The following is a 22,806-nucleotide window of genomic DNA, read 5'->3' as shown; positions in this document are numbered from 1 at the left end:
ATAAATCTATTGAGGCCTTGCAGGTCAAGGATGGGTCTGAGATCCTTTGGCTTTGGGGGATTAGGAAATATCGGGAGTAGAATCCCTTGCCCCTTAGCTCCTGAGGAATCTCCTCTACTGCTCCCGCAGCAAGAAGCGTCTGAACTCCTGCAAGAGGAATTGCTCGTGAGAAGGGTCCCTGAAGAGGGACGGGGAAGAGGTGGTGGGAGAGAGGGGAGGAGCAGAATTGGAGAGAATCTCTCACTTCTACAGTGTGAAGGACCCAGTGATCTGAGGTTATCTGGGACCATACGTGGTAGAAATGGGGGATTCAGAAAACAGGGCGAAGGATCCAGTGTGTGGTCAGATGTGTTGCCTCCAGGTGCCCCTTCAAAAGGCTTGGTTAGAACCTGATCACTCCCTCGCCAAGCCCTGGCCTTGACTGGGCTGTGGATGCTTATGCTTGCCATTCTTGCCCCACTTCCTGGGGAAGTCTTGCCTAGGCTGGGGAGGGTAGAAGTGCAGAGGGGGCTGGGACTTAAAATGCTTTTTCTGGGTGGTGGGGGTTTGCAGACCCAATTATTTTAATGTTGCCCGCGAATCCTTCAGCCTGTGGGGCTTGGAGTCTGTCTGCTCCAAAAACAGCCCCATGCTGTCAAAGGGCAAATCCTGAATTATTGGCTGGACCTCTGGTGGAAGGCCTGACACCTGGAGTCACAAATTCCTCTTCATGGCTATGGCAGAGGACATGGTTCGTGTGGCTGAATCTGTCGCGTCCAGTAAGGCCTGTAAAGAGGTCCTTGCACTGCCTTGCGATCCTCTGCTATGGCAGCAAACTCCACCCTAGAGTCTGACAACACCAATTCCTTAAATTTCATCATGGAGTCCAATGAATTGAAATGATATCTACTAAGGATTGCTTGCTGGTTAGCAATCCGAAGCTGGAGCCCCCCCGGTGGAGTACACCTTCCAGCCAAAGAGGTCCAGCTTCTTTGAATCCTTGGATTTTGGGGTTGGGCCCTGCTGCCCGTCTCTCTCATTCGCCACCACCACGACTAGCGAACCTGGCTGCAGATGAGTAAATAAATATTCGTATCCCTTAGAGGGAACAAAATACTTCCTCTCCACCCGCTTAGCTTCATTCTCGGGCGGAAGCCTTTACAGATCTTGCAGCGATCTGTTTGATGCGCCTCCCTCAGACACTTCAGGCAGGAGTTATGGAGGTCATCCGTTGGCATGGGCTTGGGGCAAGTCCTGCATGGCTTAAACCCTTGGGATCGAGGCATGCCCCGAACTCCAAGAGAGGAGAAAATTGGGGTCGGGGGAGGAGGGGAAGCCCCTTACTTCTAACTAACTAAGAAGACTAAGACTAACTAATTAACTATTTATGGTGTACTCAAAGTTCAATCACTAGGGGAAATGCTTGCCAAGGCAAGTGAGACACACAGCTCCAACGACTGTCACTAGTGGTAAGAAGGAACTGAAGAGGTGGCGGGTTGGCAGGGACTTATATGCACCACCATGAAGGCGTGACTTCAGGGGACTCCTCAGCCGACCTAACGGGTACCGCTAGGGGAAAAACCTACTGATGACTGTGCACGCAGCGCGCGCACAACTACTTGAAATCGACATGAGCAAGCACTTGAAGAACTGTGCATTGTGTGGGGAAAAAAAGTACTTCCCTACCTCACGGGGGCATCGTAAGGATAAATAAATTAAAGAGTGTGAGGTGCTCTGATACTACAGTGACATGGACCAAATAAGTACCTACCATTGATTGATAGATGTGGGAGTTTTGGACGGGCATAACTGAAATCCCATGACATTCCCCCCACTGAATAGCTCTGATCCCTTCCTTTCCTCCCCACTCTTTCAACTACTTCCCACATCCATTTACAACATCAGAAACAGAGGGGTGAAGTAGCTCATTTATTTCAATGGGATGTTCTCACCTGAATGAAAACACTCCATGGAGATGAATACAGTGTGAAACAATAGCTCTGAGATGTGATGACTGCTCCTTTCTTCTCTGTAAGTATTCTCACCCACTTCCCCACTAACACTACTACCCTGTACCCTCATGAAACACAACAAGGTTCAAGACAATCCAAGTAAGCATGTGGATTTTAGAGCCCTTAGAAAAGTTGACCATTAAACAGAAAGTGCTGCCAACCCTAACTTTTGGAGAACTGATGTTATGCTACAATATACATTTTGAAGATCAAATACAACATACCTATTATTAAAAAGGGATCATGTAATACAACTGGTTGTGATCCAGTTTTACATTATGCAACATAAATCATTAGTATTTCTATTAAGTTTCTCAGTTTATGCTCCACAAACATGCCCTAACAACCCATCAAAGGGTTAACTGCCTTTGCCAGGTCAAGAGCAGTGTCTGTATTCTGAATCTATATTCCCTGCTAGGTAGCACTGTCAGAAACTCAACTGGACTCAGTTTTGGTTTTTTAGAGACATGAAAAATTTGGCTAGGTTCCAATTTGTGGGGAGTAAGGGAAAAAGCATTTTTTCTGGGAAGAGCATATGTTGCACTTGTATTGTGACTCAGCCAAATCAACCAGGTCATACTGCCTAATCTATTCAATTACTTATCACATTTGCAAATTGAGCTGAAAAACCATGTTCAAGCTAGAGGAAGCCATATAGTTAGCCTGAGCATTAACTAATCTTCATTTTGGTGGTCATATCCATCATTACATGCACAATCAGAATTATGCCCATCTGGGAACCAAATTAGAAAATGTTTCAGAAGAAGTCAAGTCATATCTACTCAGGTTACAACAGTCTAGTAAAGGAACAACCATCGCTTGAATCTGAATTCAACTTTTTAAAAAAACTAAAAGTATTAAAGAAAGTTACCTTTAAAACATCCTGGAGATCTTTTTCTGCAATATCAGGGAACTCTATTTCATAACTAGGATCAATTATAGCATGAAGTTTAGTGATCTGATTTGTTATGTGCTGAAACGGAGTCCTCCCATAAGTCATACAATATAAAATGCATCCCAATGACCAAACATCACTTTTGGGACTTATCTAAAAACAAACAAAGTAATTATCTGAATAATAATATGAATTACTTTAGTTTAAAAGGGAATGATATCTTTTCTCATAGTTACCAATCATCATTTACTTATTACTTATCATGTAATATAATTTCACTTAAGCAAGAAGATACAATAGGGGGTGTGTTACATAGTCTGTTGTTCCGCCTTAATGATTATGAATAAAAGCCAAAGGCTGAGTGCTATTAACTGCCAACACATGTCATTATTAGACCATAAACACAAATCTTGGAGTGTCTTGTTACAATATTAACTTCTAAATAAATATATTCTAAAGAATTATTTTTATGAGGACTAAATTGTCTTTCTCAACTTAAAAAGCTAAAGAGTTAGTGATAAAATTAAAACAAAATATTTGATTTTAAAGTTGAACTTGATATTGCTTTTGACAGTTTCTTAAAACAGTTCTTTCCTCTTGGCATCTCTTCACAAAGATGGTGAATAAAAAAAGCAAGGTAAACTCCCTCTCCTGCACAACCACCAACTGCATTATCTGGGATATGATGATGTAGGGTTGTGTTTTGTTGGTTTGGGGTTTTGTTTTTGGTGGTACATGATCCCAGAACTTCCTCCATATCAATCAGTCATTGAGGAGTGGGAGTAGGAGACACAGTTTAGCCTCAATTGAGATATATGACCCTGACAACAATGCAGAAGTTCTTTTCTTCAGCATTTTCCTCACTAACCCCATCACCAGTGTATGATCAAATTATAAATGGGAAGAGACTACTGATTCCAAAGCCAGAGGATCTGACAACCACCAACATGGATCTCTTAGAAGGAAAGGTGAGTTAGTGGCTGTTTAATAAAAATTGCACCCCAGTGAGTAGGGCTGTCTTTATTTTTAAAATGAAGACATTTCACTATGCATCTGTGTTTTCTACAGAACTTACTTTTTGTCTACAGATGTCATAGAAGGACACTGGCACAACCACCATGCCATATTACTTACCTGACATGCATTGGGCTTTGGTCAAAAACTAGATATATTAGATTCCTAAGCCAGGACCCTTCATGCAGGGCCTTATGAATGAAGCTTTTGATGAATATATAGGGTGAAAGCTTCACGCTCTGTCAAGCACCTTTATACAAGGTAAGAGGGCCAGAGCAGCTAAAAAATATCTTTAAAGAACAGTAGCTTGGTCAGGGGCGGATTTCCTCGGCCCCGGGCACTGCAGAACACAGCCTGTAAGCCTGTCTTTGCCTGTCTTATATCATGCAAGCCCTGATATAAGAGGCAAATGGGAGAGAGGGACATGACAGGGCAGGGACCACAGCATGCAGCACTCTGGCCTGTAGGGCAGCCCTGGAAGGCTGTCATACTTTAGACAGGCCACCAGCACAGTTTAACTTGTGCTAGGGGACTACTCCATTGCCTGCAGCAGCCCAGGACTGGGAAGGTGCAAAGATGGCTTAAAACCATCTTTATCTGCTTTTCCCATTGGGCTGAGAGTTCTTTGCTGAATCTCTCAGAAGTGCAGCACAGAATCTCACCCAGTAAGTTTAATGCTAACCCAGATGTGGTGTGCAATGTACTTTGGTATACGGCTCAGATGGTCATGCAAGACGCTCACTTCAGTAACCTCTTAGTGCAAAGATCTTACAGACCCATACGGAGTTAAGGTACATTAGCTATTTTTAAAATGATAACAAGGACGGTAGATGAAAAAATCCCACAACTTCATTTCACCATTCTGCCAAAATTGTTAAGATCAGAGGTGAAACCTTAGCACAAATGTATACCCATATTATAATATCAACATACCAAAATGTCCTATGTAGTTAGTGAGAGACAGTGAATCCTCCTGTAGATCTGAAACATCCTAACTTAATACTATTTGAAAGGGTTACTTAAATCTGTGCACTAAATATTACTATAGCTATAATTGAGGAGCCTCAAATCAAACATGGGGCAAATCTGATTTGGTTAAAATTGAGATTTAGCAATTTTGCCAGAAGTACAATTTTTGGAAGTGTGTATAAAACATTTACTCCACTAGCAGCAGTATGCTGATGACACTCATTCTCAGCTGATGCCACCACTACTAAATGTCAGAACGCCTACAAGAAATTAGCTCTAGGATAAAGAGCAGCTGGCTCAAGCTGAATGGAGGTAAGACCTTCCATCAGAGGCATACAGCCCACATTCATCACAGCTGTGCAAAGACTTGGTATTCTGCCTGACTTCTACCTACACTTCAATAACCAAGTAATAGTTTCCCAAAACACCTTTCACTTCCAGCTTGCTAGGAAACTTCACCCCTTCCTCGCAGACGAAGACATGGCCATGATAATACACGCATCTGTCACCTCCAAAATGGATTACTGCAACTCATTGTAACTGAAGATGACCCACAGGTCCAGCCGGCACAAAATGAGGTTGCCTACTTTCTCCATGGCTCTGGACTCTGAACACATCAGACCTATGCTAATGTCCCTCCCAGGGCTCCCAGTCAGCTCCAGATGCTGGTTTGAGGCTTGGGTCCTAATTTTAAAAGTAATTAGTGGATCAAGCCCCAGCTACGTGAAAGACTAAATTTTGATTTATGAACCTCTGTAATACCTACAATCCTTTAAAACAACAGAGATCACAAAGCATGTGAGAGCTGGGGACAAACCATTCTTGGTCAAGTGGATCCAGCTAGGGAACAAACTGCTGGAGAACCATCTTTAGGGAACATTGCAAAACCTCCCTCCGAGAAAGCCTTTCACCATGAGTAACTCTCACAATATGAAAACAAAAAAGCCTACCTCAAGCAGAGTTTTGATTCCCAAAAGTGAGAAGTGCTAGAGACTCCATGAAGTCCACAAGGGACTTCGAGCCCCTTTCATGTAATATCAACAGCAGATACTACAGTGATGGGCAGTAGTATAAAGGCATAAGGTAAAAGTTTGCAAAACAAGATTTTCTTATTGTCTGGGCTTGAAGAAGTTTACTTAATTCTTACTGGCCAGAGCATAAAATTACTAGTCAGACTGAAAGTTATACCTGGCTTGTCTCCCATAAAGCCCCATTTCCATTTTTAAAGGAATGCACAATTTCTCGTGTACAGTATTTAACTAGAACACGGACAGCCAGCTTCCTTTTTTAAAAGGATTAACGTATCTTATTCTACAAGAGTCTCCCACTGTTCTATCTTCCTTTCCTTCTAGCTTCAATCTACTTCTTCCTGTCTTTCCTTTTGATCAGAGATCATAATTTCTCAATTCCCCATCTCTCTCTTTATTTAGCACTTCAATCATACCCTCCCATCTGTTGCTACTCGAGACTGCCCTGCTCCCCTTCACCTCCAAAGAAAAAGCAAGCATGTACCTGGCCAGTGACTCTACCCAGTTGCCTTGATGAGATAGTTTTCCTCCATGTTCTGGTTAGAGTGAAAGTTTTTATATTCTAAGCTTCTGTTTCCTCAAAATGTCTGAAATATTTCCCTCTTTATAATTTATACACACACACACACACAGAAAATATGTTACCTTTGATCTTGATTTCCCATTTTCTCCATAGGAAGACATATCTTTGATTGCCTCTGGCGGCATGTAATTAATTGTGCCAACCTAGTAATAAAAAACATATATTTATATTTAAATTAACCTAGTGTTTAATGGAATCTAATTAACCTGAAAATTGTATTTTGACAGTTTGTGGTCTAATAAAAGCCTTGAAAAGCAACTTCCAGACTGAGAATCTGGGTGAGTATTTCTGCCATGCTCTGGCTTTCAGTGGTCTAATACTTTAAAGTTAACAATATGCATGCACAGAAATTCGCTCTAAATAATTATCAGTAGCTTTAGTTTTATTAGCTACAGAAACATAAAAAGTACTGTGTAGCACAAAATTCTGATGTATGTTTGTTTTCTTTAGGTTGGTAGATCACTTAACGTAGCAGACACAGAAATTACATTTTATAAAACATGGTACTCCATCTACTAAAAATATTTCACCTGTGAATCTTTAACAATGCTTGTCACATCTGGCTGCATTTGGTTCGCAATGCCAAAATCAATTAGTTTTAGCATTCCATCAACTATCAGAAAGTTTGCTGGTTTCAGATCACTATGCACAATGCCTGCAAGGTAAGAAAACTCCAAGATTAATCCAACTAAGACATGAATTTTAAACTACCAAGTATGTATGATTTTGTGGCTCTCCTCACAAATGTGTCAATTAAACTTTTGAGCAGGAACCAATGTATTCTTTGGATACAAAATTCACCCTTTGCTGCTGAATTGTGCTGTAGAATCTTAGATTTCATTTAAAAAATAAAATTAGATGTTTTCAGTCCTTAACAATTGCAGTAAAAATCATGAAAATGTGAACTGTCTGAGTCTGCAGATAGTCAAACAATATCTCCAAGAGGTATGATTTGCACCATTACTCTCAATCAGGGCCCCATGGGCTCTATGATTTCAAGGTCACAGAATTGGGCATTTTTCAAAATGCTGCAGAATTCAGTACTTTTGCTGCAGCCAAGTGACTGACATTTTGTTTAGCATTTCTTTGCCTTGGTGGGACCTGCTTGCAGCTGCCCCTTTAACTCTAATTTTACTTATAAGGAAAATCTGAGACAACTGGGGTGCACACACCCTGAACTGTTCCATCGAGATAGAACTAGAGTCCAGTTTACAGCCAGAATCTAGAAATCTAGAAATCTAGAAATCCTAAGTGTAGTCTGATGAGCTAGGCTGCCTGAAAAATAGAAAAGCAGAAGAGGTCCAGGGTACCAGAAACAAGCTAGGGACAAGCTCTCCCATTTCTGGGTACACATAGGGGAAGGGGAAAAGAGAGATTTTCTGTGTGCCACCTGGACATCATCATCTACGGCCAATGGAGACAGGCCACCTGGACAAAATAGCAAAACCCAAAACAAACCAAAACCCAAAACCTTTGTTGAATAGGTCATCAACTAGTTTTATGTTCTAGGAGTCGGTTATGTGTTCTGTAGGGTGGGGGGAGAAAATGGGAATGAAGGATATTTAATGGAGGTAGATTCAAATAACTTAGTCAAGAAGACATGGATCAAATTTGGTAAGTTGTGGAAGAAAGTACTACTGTGGTACTTCATTTCTGGAGGGATGTATGGCCTCTGGATTATAACAGAGTTGCTCTGAAATACACAAAATAAACAAAACCTCAAGGACTCTGCCATAAAGCCACGCATCCAAAAAGGCCTCCCAGCTTCCACCAGCACAGAGAGCAACTACCCCTCCAAACTCTGTAAAATCCGTTTTATCTCTACCACATGTACTACACAAATATCTAGAAATATTTAGCAATACCATGTTCGTGGATTGTGTGAACGGCTTCCAACATATTTTTCCAGTAGCTCTTCCGTTCCCATGGATTAATAGTCTTTTTCTTTTTAAGCCAGCTATTGAGATCAATATTTCCACATTCCATTACCATGTAGATATGCTGTTCACTGATTTCACTAAAATAAATAATAAGTGTTATCATCATACTGAAATTAAATTTTAGAGAGTAACTGCTTTGAGGAATAGTTTGAAAACTTATTTAACTTATTTTAAAATGTTTACTCACTAATCATAAAGTCGGATGATCTTATCACTGTGTTGCTGTAGCTTATTCAAATGAGCAATTTCATTCTTATAACTTTCAACAGTCAGTTGATCTGCTTCTTCAAGATTCACATATTTGACAGCATACAGTTGCTTCTTTTCATTCAATACCTGAAACACCTGCAAAACAGCAGAGAAACAAAAGTGCCCTCTTTATGCATTCCTAATGTTTCTTCAATTTGTGGTGTGTTCCATCACCACATCTAGAAATGGGCAAACAGCATTTTTTGGGGAAGAAAACAACATTTCATTTTAGTTTACAGAGGAAATACTACATGTTTCCCTATTTGGCCCCACAATACTTCACTTAGAAGAACAACCTCAAGGGATTCAGAAGGTAGTCTAGATTCTACACCCAGGCAGTTCTTGGGCTCTCAGCTGAACCCACTTAAAAACTGCAAGTTAGGGTGTGGACTTAGTTGGGGTTGGTCCTGCTTTGAGCACGGGGTGGGACTAGATGATCTTCTGAGGTCCCTTCCAACCCTAATCTTCTATGATTCTATGACAGCCTACCAAGAGCTGGAGTAGGATCACTGAAGAGACATCAGATAGTCAACAGACACTCTCAGTAAATAAATTCAAATGACCATTGGACAGAGAACTGTAACAAAGTTACTGCCTAATTATTTTGTATGAAGTTTAAACACCTTCCAGAGAGAACAGCAGTTTCTGACTTCCTGCTGCGTTTCCCATTTCATGTCTACCATAACCTCTGTTGCATTCTCCCCATATATTCCTCCAAACTTATCCAAGTTTCCAGGTCCCATTCCCTGGAATAAAACTGTAGCCTATGCAAGTTCAAAACCAAATTTCCATCTCCACCAACACTTCAAGTCCCAGTTTTTCCTGTGTGGCCCCTTGTCAACTGCCAACATCAACACTGCTGCCTCCTCTGCAGTTTGGCTCCTGTCTCTTGAGAGTGAACCTATGGATGTCCAAAACACAAAACTGAAACTGCCTGCCAATTAAAAAAGTATAGAAAAAATTCTGTTAAAAAAAAAAAAAAAAAAAGGTTGGCAGGAAGGGCTATAAACATAAATCAAATCCAAAACTGTTTTGAAATCACAATTGTTAAGATTATGTGTAATCTGGATATACTGTATAGGATTTTTTTGTGCAGAAATTGTTTCTTCACTGGCATCCAAATACATCAGCGAGGTTTTTTGTTGGTTTGTTTTTAAGATAACATCCCTGCATTTCTCCTTTAGCACTTTTATAGGGAAGAAACCGACTGAGAACACCTGGGTGTGGTAATTACAACATGAGTGTGCATGCATGTTCAAATTCCAAGATTAAATGCAAATTCTGGGGTGGGAGGGATGCCAGCGTCTCAGGTCCACCAGACAACTGATTTGTTTAAATTCATGCAGAGGTTTCAGCTTAAAAAAAGTTGATTCACATATCCTGTTGAGGAGTAACTGTTTGCAAATGATGAAACATTATGAAGAGGGCTGAATAAGATTTAGTTTAAGTACCTTCCCAGGTATGATTGGAAAGCCAGTTTTGAAATATTTACATATCTATTCAGCATAAGACACTGCATGATCTGGTGGATTGAGCTCAGGGCACTTTGACCTGCCTGCAATTGAAACAGTCTATTGGATTTACAAAATGGTTTAGTTCTATTCAGATAGAAGGATAATACCCTCCTGACATCTAGTGTATGGAGAACAAGCTCCAGGTTGGAAGTATGCGATTTTGGAAAGAAAACTTACAGGTATATGATCTGATTCAGTTGAAATTCGGAAGTCGCTTTAGGAAGAAACCCAGGAGATGGTTGTAAAAAGACACCTCATTCTTGTAGAGCATTGCGAAAGGGGGGGGGGAGGGGGATCTGCCATTAAGGCGCCACTAGAAAGGCTGTTTTCCTAGATAAATTCAAGAAGGAGCAGGTGGCCATTGATTCAAGGGGGGGGGGGTGCGCGGGGGGAGAAGAGGGTTGTGAGGCTTTTGAGACCCAAGTTCAGATCCCAGATAAGAGCAGAAACTTATCTCTGGGAAGAGATTCCCCGGGTATTTCGTGAACCTTGTGGTTATGGGGTGAGAAAATAAAGAAAACCCTTTGATAGTAGTATGAAAGGCTGTTAGGGCTGCCAGATAAACCTTGATGGAATTAAGGGACTGTCCTGATTTCTTAAGCTATAGCAGGTACTCCAGGACAAGTGGAAGCAGGGCAGATTTGGTATCAGCATTGTACAGTTCAAACCAGTGGCCAAATCTTGTTCACTTTTTGAAGGTAAATAGTTCTGGTGGAAAATTTTCAACTAGTTAATAGAACGTGTTGAAATTCAGCAGAGCAAGACTCTAGCTCCACAAACCATTGAGGTACCAGATCTTATAGGTGAAGATTGCCAAAGTTGGGATGTGTCAGACTACAGGTGTCCTGGGACAGGAGCTGAGGAAGATTGGGAGATCTGTCGGAGGGAAAAAGAGCTAGATGCAACAGATAAGGGAATCATACTTCCCTCAACCATGTTGGGGTAATTAGAATGATTCTGGAGTTGTCCTATTTAATCTTGTTTATCTTCGTCCAAGGCTGGAGGAAGGCATCCCCCAGGGAATTGCAAGCTAAACCCCCTCTCCCCCCTTGAGTAAAATGACATTTTTTGTTTCTAGGTCTACTTCTGGAAACCCTGAACTCCAAAAGATTCCAACCAGAACCTGGGGATTGAAATCCCACTCAGTCTTCGAAGAAGTACATGCTGATCTTGTTGGTTGTGACATTCTGTATGCCAGGTAGATACACTGAGATCCTTATGTGATACTTTATAAACCAATTCCACAATTTTATTGCCTCAGCGCCGAGGAAACGGGATCTTGCCCTTCCTTGGCAACTGATATAAAACATGAAAGCCATGCTGTCTGTCATGACTTTGATGGATCTGAGTCTGATGAAAAGAAGGAAATGAAGACAGGCATTTCTGACTGCTCTGAGCTCTAGAAAGCGGATATGGAGGGTGGTGTCTTGGGGTGAGCACCTGCTCTGTGCTGTCAGAGTACCGAGATGTACCCCAGATCCTAACAGAAAGGCATTCGCGGTCATGGTTACTGTCAGTACTGGTTGGAAGAAGGGGACCCTTGCCCCTACATTATGCTCAATCTTCCACCAGTCTTGGGAATGTTTTACCTGCTAGGGAACAGACACTTTCTTGTCTAGAGTGTGTCCGTTTGGCGAATAAACTGTTCTGAGCCACCCCTAGAAATAGGGGAGGTGTAACCCGGCATGCTCTATTACAACAGTGCAAGCTGCTATGTGATCCAGAAGCTGAAGTAGTTTTTTATTGAGGTCTGGGAGCTGTCCTGAATCGCTTTTGACAAAAGTCTCGATAATGTCCAGAACCTGTCCATCAGGAAAGATGCCCTGGATGTCAGGGAATCCAAGAAGGCCTCAATGAATTGTACGTTCTGAACAGGAGTTAGTATGGATTTTTTTATGTTCAGCTGAAGGCCCAGTTTCAAAACAGAGGAATCATTGATCTTGTGGCGGATAACACCTCTTGGTAGGATTGACCCGAGTAGCCAACCATCAAGGTAGGGGAATAGCCTGACAACACAAACTATTCCACAATAGCCTGACAACACAGGTAAGCAGCCACTACTGACAGGACCTTCTAGAACAGTGTTTCTCAATGACCGATCTGGGACAGGCACCAATTCATGGCAGCCTCCTTGCCAGTTCCTGAGATTTTCCCAACATAGAATATTAATATTTAAAATGCAAAGGGTTTTTTGTGCTTGCATTTCACATCACTACATTCAATTATTTCTGAACATTAACAAATAAACAAACAAACCAACTGCATTGACATTGATTGCCATCATGCTGATATGCAAAGCACATTTGCATACATTTGTTGGAAGGAAGTAGTTAGCAGTTGTGAAAGTAGAATGAATTATATTGAAATTATAATTCATTAAAGAAATGCTACTTGAAGGGTTTGTTGAAATATAGTTGTCAGGAAGAGAAACGTTAAGGAGCGTGAGACAATGGGTCCTCAAATTAATTAACTTAGAGTTCCTACTGAGCTAGGAGATTGGTAAACGTTAGTATGCAAATAAGATATGTATGTATATTTGTCAGTTTCTGCTTTCTTTTGTCTCTTATTTATACAGCTAAGCCAAAGCCAATTTAACATAAGTTATCTTGGGCCTCAGAGAGGGGCTCACATCTGGGTGCATTAGCAAGGCGCTTTGCTAATAAACAGAGTGGTCTGACAAATTATGTGAGTCCTGAATCTGACTTTGACACAGTGAGTGAAAGTTAAGTTCTAGTAAAAAACTTTTACTTAGCTAAGCCAGACAATGTCACGGTCAAAGCAGTTATCTCTGGATTGATTTTTTGGGACTAACAAAAGTTCAAAAAAACAGAGATGTTGAGTAACTCCAAACATGATAAGGAAGAAGGGTGAGAAGAGAAAAGGAAATGTTCGTCCTTCGATCAAAAATACGATTAGTCTTACATTAAGTATGGATTTGTTGCAAGTGAGGATTTAGAACGTCTGAAAACTCTGTGTTGTGTGTGGCACAACTCTAAGCAAATGCTCTGAAACCTTCAAAAATGATTCGACACATTGAAAAAGACAATTACAGGTTTCTTAACTGGTGTTCTTCAAGATGTGTTGTTCATTGTAGGTGTGTGTGGTCACCACATGCACCGGTGCCAGAAGTTTCTCTCTCAGCAGTATCTGTAGGGGACCGACTCTGGCGCCCTCTGCAGTGGTGCCCGTATGGTGGAACTGCTGGCTCCCCCCACCCTCAGTTTCTTCTTGCTGGAAACTCCGATAGTGGGGAAGGAAGGCAGGTCATGGAATGGACATGAGAAACATATCCCGAAGAACACCGGTTACGAAACAGGTAACAGTCTTTTCTTCTTTGAGTGCTTGCTCATGTCTCGTCCATTGTAGGTAACTCCCAAGCAGTGCCACCGGAGGCGAGTAGGAGTTCACAAACATGTCAATTGCAACACAGCTCTGCCGAATCCAGTGTCATCTCTGTCTTGCTAGGTAATGGCATAATGCGTCATGAATGTGTGTACTGATGACCACGTAGCAGCCCTGCAGATGTCCTGGATAGGGACATGTGCTAGGAAGGCCGCCGAGGACACTTGTGTCCTGGTCAAGTGGGCCTTTATTATAGGTGGTGGTTCTGTCAGTGCCAACTCATAACAGATTTGGATGCACGATGTGATCCAGTTAGAGATCCTCTGCAAAGACACTGGTAGGCCTTTCATCCTGTCCGCAGTCACAATAAAGAGTTGGGTCCACTTGCGGAAGGCCTTCGTAAGCTGGACATCCAAGGTGTGCAGCCGCCTCTCCTCTGCAGTTGAGTGCGGCTTTGGACAGAGAACCCAGAGAAAGATATTCTGGTTAACATGAAAGTGAGACACCACCTTAGGCCGAAACGCTGGGTGGGATTGCTGCTAGACCTTGTCATTGCAGAAAACTGTGTACGGGGGCTCCGAAGTGAGGGCTTTAATCTTGGAGACTCGCCTCACCAAGGTAATGGCTACAAGAAAAGCTACCTTCCATGACAGAGGAGACGAGGAGCAGGAGGCCAGTGGCTCAAAGGGGGGGCCCTGTGAGCCTCAAGAGGAAGAGGTTGAGGTCCCATTGTGGAATTGGGTCCCAAACAGGTGGGAAGAGCCGCTCTAGTCCTTTCAGGAACCGGATGGACATGTCATGTGAGAACACCAATTTGCCTTGGACCTGGGAATGGAAAACCGCTATGGCTGCCAAGTGCACCTTGATGGAGGCAAGTGCGAGGCCTTGCTACTTAAGATGGAGCAGGTAATTGAGGATGGACTGCACAGGTGACTGCACACGCTCCTCCGCCCAGCAGGAGAGCTGCCTCCACTTTGCCAGGTAAGTCGCTTTGGTGGAGGGCTTTCTGCTTTGCAAGAGGACCTGTTGTACCTGGCTGGAGCAGGCCCTTTCCTCCGGGTTCAGCCACTCAGCAACCAAGCCATGAGGTGGAAGGAGGGAAGAGCAGGTGCAGGAGCAGACCGTGGTCTTGCGAGAAGATCCAGACAGTGGCCATGGGGGAACCAAGGCCAGGTCCATGAGCGTGCCAAACCAGTGCTGGTAAGGCCACGTAGGGGCGATCCCGATGACTCTTGCCTTCTCTCTTTTGACGTTTGCTAGGACCCTGCTGACCAGCAGAATCGGCGGGAATGCGTACATTAGATCTCTTTCCCACGACAGATGGAAGGCATCAGAGACTGAGTTCCTCCACTTGGGGAGCTCCCCACCATCAGAAGAGTACCTGGATAACCTCCGGGTGGAGTGACCCTCATGGGAAGAGAAGAAGGACCTGCTGAGGCGATCTGCCAGGGCATTCCAGACACCGGGGAGCTGCGATGCCCCGAGGTGGATGTCACTGATATGGGTTTTGCCCAGGCATCTCAGACAGCTACTATAAGGATCGCTGATGGGAATAGTTTTTTTACAGCGATCTCAGGATTTGAAGCCTGGGGATCGGGGCATGGCCCGTTCCTAGGCTAAGTCCCATCCGGGACTAACTAACTAACTACACTAAGGGATACGAATAACTTTTACTATTTACAGGGAAAACTTTGAATCAGACTGAGAAAGAAGAAGCTTGTCAAAGCAAGATGATGTTCCAGCACCGTCACTGGCGGTAATAAGAAAATGAGGGTAGGGGGAGCTGGCGACATCCCTTATACCATGCCATACAGGCACCACTCCAGAGGGCACCGAGCGGTCCCCTACGGATACCACTGAGGGAAAAACTTCCAGAACTGGTGCATGTGGTGAGCACACACACCTACAATGGAACGGACACGAGCAAGCACTCGAAAAAGAACCAAACATTCACATTTAAAAGAAAAGCCAGTGGAATTCTTCCAATGGAAACAAGAAGAAGTGAAGGGGCAAAAGAAAGTATTGCACACTGCAGTAACGTTTAATGAAGATTTGTTAAAAACATCGTATCTGATGTCCCGACACATAGCTAAATGCAAATCACCATTTACAGGTGGTGAAGAGCTAATCATGCATTCAGTAATAGATGCCTGTCACAAAGTCTTGGGTAATGCAGCTGCCAAAAAAACAAGCTGCATTCCACTGTCAAATGATAATGTCTCACATCAAATCACTGATATTGCAGAAGATTTCAAAGCTCAGTTGATAGAAAGGGTGTGGGAGTCAAGCTGGTTTGCAATTCATTTGGAGGAGTCAGTGGACATTTCTAATGCAGCATTTCCTATTGTTTATGTGCGTTATGCCTATGAAGGTGTTTCATGTGAAGAACCCTGCTGTGAAGAACTGCCACAAAACACACAAGGTGCAGAAATGTTCTGGGTCCTAAACAACTATGTGACAGGACACGGACTTGAGTGGGACCACTGCGTTGGAATTTGCACGGATGGAGCAGCCACAATGTTAGACAGACATTCAGGGGTAGTAGCAAGAGTGATGGAAGTTGCACCAGTTGCTCAAGCAACACACTGCTTTATTCATCAAGAGGTCTTGGCAGTCAAGAAATGATCTCCAGAGCTTAATGATGTCCTTGGTATAGTTGTTAAAATTGTGAATTTTGTGACAGCAAATGGACTAGTTCTTGCATCTTTGCTGCGACGTGTGAAGAAATGGGGTCCAAACACCATCACTTACTATTACACGATGAAGTGCAGTGGTTATCCCATGGCAAAATATTAAACCGAGTGTGTGAACTTGAAGCCTTTCTGTCTCAAAAGAGTACCCTCTGACAGTATACTTTCAAGATTTACAATGGCTCGCCAAACTTGCATATTTGGCAGATATATTTGATCACTTTAATCAGTTCAATCTCTCTATGCATGGAAGTATATTGAGTGTCTTTGTATTGGCTATCAAGATCACAGCCTTTAAAAAATAAAGCTCAAGTCTGGAAAGAGAGAGTCAGGCACGACTGTTATGACATGTTCCACATCTTTACTGTCATCATTAGCCAGAAATGCAAGAAATGAGATCTGCTTCTCCTATGTGAAATAATTGTATCCCTTCTAAAATCAGTTCTCCAAAAGTTCAAGGACTATTTCCTATCAGACTCTGATCCACGGAAAGGAAAGCAATGGGTTCATGAGCAATTCTCCTCTCTAGAAACTGAGACTTCTCTTTCACCATCATTGGAGGACAAGTTGTTGGAACTGTCAAGTGATGAGGGTCCGAAGTTACAGTTTCATGAAGTTACTCTACCTGTTTTCTGGATCACAGTCAGAAGTGAATAACCACAACACAGTGAACTCGCTGTCAAAACTTTGCTCGTGTTCCATTCCACATACCTCTGTGAAATTGGATTTTCAGCAATGACTGCAATGAAAACAAAAAACCGCAATCAGCTGAGCATTGGAAAGATGCTCCAAGTGTCCCTGTCAAATATTCATCCCCGGATTGAAAGACTTGTGTCTACAAGATAGGCACAAGAATCTCATTAGCAGTATGGTGAGTGAATCCATCTGATGATTATTATTATTATTGTTTTAAAACTGAATCAATTGAATTATCTATTTTAAAATGAGGTATACAATTGCAGACAAAGTTATTGGTACCCTTCATTTGAAACAATGTTTAAAAATCAAATTAACATTTTCATATCACATAATTGATTGAACTGGACTTTAATTTAACAAAAACAGAACTGGAGTATTGGTCCTGTGTTGGTAAGAAAGAAAGAAAAATGCCTTACATGCAGATAATACAAAAAAAAGAATCTGGCAATATTGAAAAAAAGAGCAAGAAATACCAGTGAAACACCATTCATTTTTTTCCACTCTCAAACAGTCTATGACAGTTTAGGATGACAGCAAGCCAGTCCCTGGTATCAAAAATGTTGAGAAACACTGTTCTACAACATTCTTGGAGCTGAGTAGAGGCCAGGGGAGCACCAGATACTGAAAAAGATCCTGGCCTACCACAAATGAGAGGAATCTCTTGTGAGGTGGGTGTATCACTATATAGAAATACATATTCTAGAGGTTGAAGGCAGAAAACCAATCCCTTGAATCTAGAGACGCAATTATAGCTTCCAGGGTCACCATCCTGAATTTTGTGGATCTCACAAATTTGTTTAGGAGTCTCAGATCTAAGACTGGTCTCCACTTGCTGCTCTTCTTTGGTATGAGGAAACAGTTCAAATAGAAATCCTTTTCCCTGCGTTGAGAGGGTGCTGGTTCTATTGCTCATAACCAGAGTGTTTATTTTCTGCCTTACTAAGGACTTGTGAGAGGAGTCCCTGAAGAGGGGCAGGAAAGGAGAACAAGGAGGAGAGAGGAAGGGAAAGTCAGTGGTGTAGCCTGATATTGCTTCCAGCACCCATTTGTTCAAGATGATATATTCCCATGCACGCTGTAAATGGGAGAGTCAGTTTCCAAATGGGTGAAGGTGGGCAAAACAATGAAGCTGGAAGGTTAATGAGAGGGGAATTCGAACCCTCAACTGTCCCATCAAAAGTGTCATTTCGATGACGAAATCTGTTGTGAAGCCACATCAGATGGGTTTCTAAGGTCTCTTTCTCTTGAACCTGTGCCTCCTTCCTGGGAAATTCTGTGGGTCTCTGGAATCCAGAGAATTGCATAGGGTGGGATCTTTCAGCTGTTTGCAATCTGCTGACCTTCCATTTATTTGCAAGAGTGTAGATACCTAATGAGCGAAAAGTGGTCCCGGAATCTTTAAGAGTATGTAATGATTTGTCAAGGTTCTCTGCAAAAAACTTCAGTTCATCAAATGGGAAATCCTCTACCATATTCTGGACTTTGTGGAAGCCAGACAATTGTAGCCAGGAAGTCCTATGCACCATCACCACTGTAGAAATGAAACAGGCTGCAGTGTCTGCAGCATTGAGAGCTGCCTGCAACAATCTTCTTGCCACTAACTATCCCTCAGCAACAGTGACCTGGAATTGTTCCCTTTTATCTGGAGAAAGGTGTTCAATGAAAGACCCACACTTTGTGTAGTTGGTGAAGTTGTACTTAGCTATCAGCACTTGATAATTCACAATCTCTGTTGGAGGGGGTGGAGTTGTTTGCCTTCCTTGTTCACTGTGTCAATAGCCAGAGAATTGGGAAGTGGGTGAGAGAAGAAGAATTCAGAGTCATAATGGGGACATAATATTTATGGTCAGCCCTTTGCAAGTGGGTGTCATTGTAGCCAAGGTTTGCTAAATGGTTCCAGCAGAGACTCATTAATAGGTAGGGCAACTCTAGAGGGTATCACAGAGTGCAGAATGTCCAACAGCTTGTGTTGGGATTCTCTGACCTCCTCAGGGGGTATCTGCAGAGCGTCTGCCACCTGCTTAATGAGGTCCTGGAACTGCTGAAAATCATCAACCATTGATGGTGGAGGAAGAGGCATCAGAGTCTCATTCGGCAAAGAAAATGAGATTGTGGTTTGAGGCATGGCTTCTGTGTCTACCCTGGTCTCCTGTTCCTCGGGAGGAGAAGCTTGGAACGCTATATTATCCTGATGGGATAGGGTTGGGGCCCTAGAAAATGGTGGATAAGCTGGCCAGGGATCCCAATATGGCCAGAGGTCCACATGGGGGAGGGAGTGGCATCCAGGGTTGCTCCCATCAGAAGTCATGAGGCCCCAGAACAACATCTCTACCCTTTCATGGGAGAGTGTTAGCATAAGGGTGCATCCGAGAATCCTGCAATGAAATGGAAGAAGTGGAGGGAAGTTCATAGTCACCATTCTCTTCTTCTAATGGAGGAGCTCCCACAGAAAAGGGAGGCGACGGTACTGGGGATGTAAAAGGAACTGGAGACCAAAGATTCTTAGTACTGAAAGGTGCGTGGTAACTGCCAGCAACAGAGACTTTGGTTCAGCAGTCACTGTTAAGTCTTTTTGGTACCTAAAATCCTGAGGTACTGAATTGTGCTGCAGCACTGATAGATGTTGCAGTACCAAGTGGGATAATGGCATTGAACGGCGTTGTGGTACCGGGTGTTTGTCCTTTTCTGACTGTACCAGAGGCTTATGGTACTTTGTAGATGGCACTGAAGAGGCTGGAGGCACACACAGTACCATGATGGAGACTAGAGTCAGGTGCAATGGTACCGATCTGTGCTTAGCGACACCCCAGCCAACAGCACCAGATTCTTCCCAGAGCCCTGTTTACCTCGAGTACTGCGGTGTTTTCTCGCCTCACCTGCATCAGAGGAGCCTCTTAGTGCTATCGTACCAAGCCTTGAGGAAGGTATCTCCAAGGTTATAGATCTGGCCAGAGACAGAGGTCTTTTTGAGGGAGAATCCCTGGAAGGGGAACTAGAGAGCCTCGTCTTAGAGGATCTGGAGGAGAACTCTGAGGATTTCTCCTTTCTAGGAGAATGTGGCACTGGCTGGCAATGGCAACCCAGTTCAGTGCCTCTACCCCACTTGGTACCGCATCATATATTGGTGCTGCAGCATCACTCGGTACCACAACACCTACTGGTACCACAGGACTTCACATACGTGATAAATGGGGGGGGGGGGGGGGGCGTGGAAACCCCTGTTTATGAACACCCAGTCAGCCAGTTAGCTGTAAAATCCCTCGGTGTCTGTTCTCTGCTTGTTTTATCTGTAAAGGGTTAACAAGCCCACAGGTAAAAGAAATGGAATGGGCACCTGACCAAAAGAGCCAATGGGAAGGCTAGAACTTTTAAATTTGGGAAAGAAACTTTCCCTTTGTCTGTTGTTCTCTGGGCTGCAGGGACACAGAGCAGTAATGTTGTAACCAGCTTTAAGCCAGGTATGATTATAGATTATCAATTCATACCTTGAACCTACTTATCTGGAGCCTCAGATATGTAAGTAAAATTAGGGAATGTCTAAAAAGACGCAATTAGGGTTATTTCTTTTATTTTGGCTTGTGGATCTCCCCTGTGCTAACCCCAGATGCTTTTGTTTGCTTGTAATCTTTAAGCTGAACCCCCAAGAAAGCTATTTTGGGTGCTTGGTTTTTGGAATTGCTCTTTTAAAATCTATCAAAAGTCTAAGTTCCAGATGTATTTTTTCCCTTTTTGTTTTTAATAAAATTTACCTTTTTAAGAACAGAATTGGATTTTTGGTGTCCTAAGAGATTTGTGCATGTTGTTTGATTAGCTGATAGCCATAGCTAATTTCCTTTGTTTTCTTTCTCAGCTCTTCCCTGGAGGAGGGAGGTGAAAGGGCTTGAGGGTACGGAGGAATCTCCAAGTACTCCTTCCTGGGTTCAAAGGGGTTTTTTTTGCATTTGGGTGTTGGCAGCATTTACCAAGCAAAGGTCAGAGAAAAGCTGTAACCTTGGGAGATTAATTCAAGCCTGGAGTGGCACGTATTAATTTTTAGAATCCTTGCAGGCCCCTACCTTCTGCACTTGGAGTGACGATTCAGCCTTGACAACATATCAGAGAGACTTAACAGTTACTGTTGATCCAAAGTCCCCATTGCTGGCAGGTGGAAGGGATGCTAGAAACTCCCAAAGACAGATGTCTTAAAAAGGTAAAAATTGTTATCACTCGTATGTCTAAGGAGCCTTTGAAAATTTAACTCCTAAAAACTAGATAAACAGCCTCTCGGGCATTTATACATGATAAAGCTGGGGGGGATGGGGGCGGGGGGTGGGAGAAGGAATCCTATTTTTAATTTTTGTTGACTCTAGCCTAAAATTTTCAGAGGCACTTAAGAGATTTAGGTGCCCAACTCCCACTGACTTTAGTCATTATTTGTTCAGAGCTTTGTCACATTCACTAAGCAGTAAAAAAGGATGCACCTCTTCTATTTTTATTGGTTTCTCTTCCTTCCCCATCCTCCTCTCTCCATTTCCTTTCCCCTTCCCTGTCTCAGAAAATCTCCTGTCTTCTTTTCTCTGCATTTCTTTCCCTCTAGCACAGGGGTTCTCAAACTGGGGGTCAGACCCCTCAGGGGGTCGCGAGGTTATTACATGGGAGGTCATGAGCTGTCAGCCTCCACCCCAAACCCTGCTTTGCCTCCAGCATTTATAAGAGGAAGTTACTCACCTTGTGCAGTAATGATGGTTCTTCGATGTGTGTGTCCCTATGGTGCTCCACTGTACGTGTATGTGTGCCCCTGTGCCTCTAATCAGCGATTTTTGGTAGCACTGTCCCATTGAGCCCACGCATGTACCCTTCCTCCCTCGTGGTCTGTCTCAAGGCTATTTAGCACTGCATGGATGAACCTCCCTCACTTCCTTCTCTACCGCAGAGCCCTATAGAGAACTCCGAAGTAGAGTGGAGGAGGGCGGGTTGTGGAGCACCCATAGGGACACACATCTTGAAGAATCATCATTACTGCACAAGGTGAGCAACTTCCTCTTCTTCTTCGAGTAGTGTCCCTATGGGTGCTCCACTGTAGGTGACTTCCGAACAGTACCCACCACTGGAGGCTGGGACTTCGGAATGGAGTCTTTTACGACAGAGAGTACTGTGGAGTCGAAAGACGGTGTCAGCGGCCAAATCTTCAGTGATCACATAATGTTCTGCGAAAGTATGGGCAGAGGCCCAAGTCATTGCTCTATAGATTGCTGAGATGGGGTATTCCTACGGAATGTGATTGAGGTAGAAACTGACCTTGTGGAGTGCGTATGGACTCTGGACAGAAGCAAGTTGCACCCTTGATAAGTGATTAATGCAGCTAGAGACCCATCTGGATAGTCTTTGAGATGATATCACAGAGCTTTTGGATCTTTCAGTGGACAAAAGGAAGAGTTCAGGGGATTTCCTGAAGTCCTTAGTCCTGTCCAAGTAGAATGCTAATGTCCTTCTAATATCTAGCATACGCACAATTATCTCCCAGTTGTCAAAATGTGGTTTTGGGAAAAAACAGGGAGATGAATCTGTTGATTCATATGGAAAGTGCAGAGAAAGTAGGGCTATGGCGTTAGAGTTAGTTACTTTGTCTTAAAAAAAAGGCTGAATGATGAATGTGCCACCAGGGCCACTATTTCTCCTATGTGCCTAGCTGAGGTGATGGCAATTAAAAATGCTGTCTTCATTGACAGGTGTAAGAGAGAACAAGTTGCCCTGGACTCAGAGGAATGTCTAGTCAAAGCGCTGAGAACTAGGTTAAAGTCCCAGGCAGGAGCGGGTGGTATCACATGCAGGAAGAGATTCCCAATGCCCTTAAAGAACCTACGCATTAATGGGTGAGCAAAGCTGATTTTGCTGCGAGATGAACCTTAAGGG

General features: G+C 43.1%; 1 protein-coding gene across 3 annotated transcripts in view; it reads right to left on the bottom strand.

Annotated features, from left to right (window-relative positions):
• The window catches only part of TTK (TTK protein kinase), a 129,096-nt gene that overhangs the window by 14,881 nt on the left and 91,409 nt on the right, over positions 1-22,806 (bottom strand). For all 3 annotated transcript variants that reach the window (XM_048845162.2, XM_048845163.1, XM_048845161.2), the window contains 5 exons: positions 8,608-8,765; positions 8,346-8,497; positions 7,011-7,135; positions 6,543-6,623; positions 2,863-3,039 (listed from right to left, as the gene is read on the bottom strand). In XM_048845162.2, the coding sequence (XP_048701119.1) occupies positions 2,863-3,039; positions 6,543-6,623; positions 7,011-7,135; positions 8,346-8,497; positions 8,608-8,765 (693 nt within the window). The remainder of the gene's footprint in view (positions 1-2,862; positions 3,040-6,542; positions 6,624-7,010; positions 7,136-8,345; positions 8,498-8,607; positions 8,766-22,806) is intronic.

The sequence above is a fragment of the Caretta caretta genome, chromosome 3 (genome assembly GCF_965140235.1).
Source record: "Caretta caretta isolate rCarCar2 chromosome 3, rCarCar1.hap1, whole genome shotgun sequence".
Classification (NCBI taxonomy): Eukaryota; Metazoa; Chordata; order Testudines; family Cheloniidae; genus Caretta; species Caretta caretta.
The sequence above is the reverse complement of the archived record's forward strand: the minus strand, read 5'-3'. Positions and strand labels throughout refer to the sequence as shown.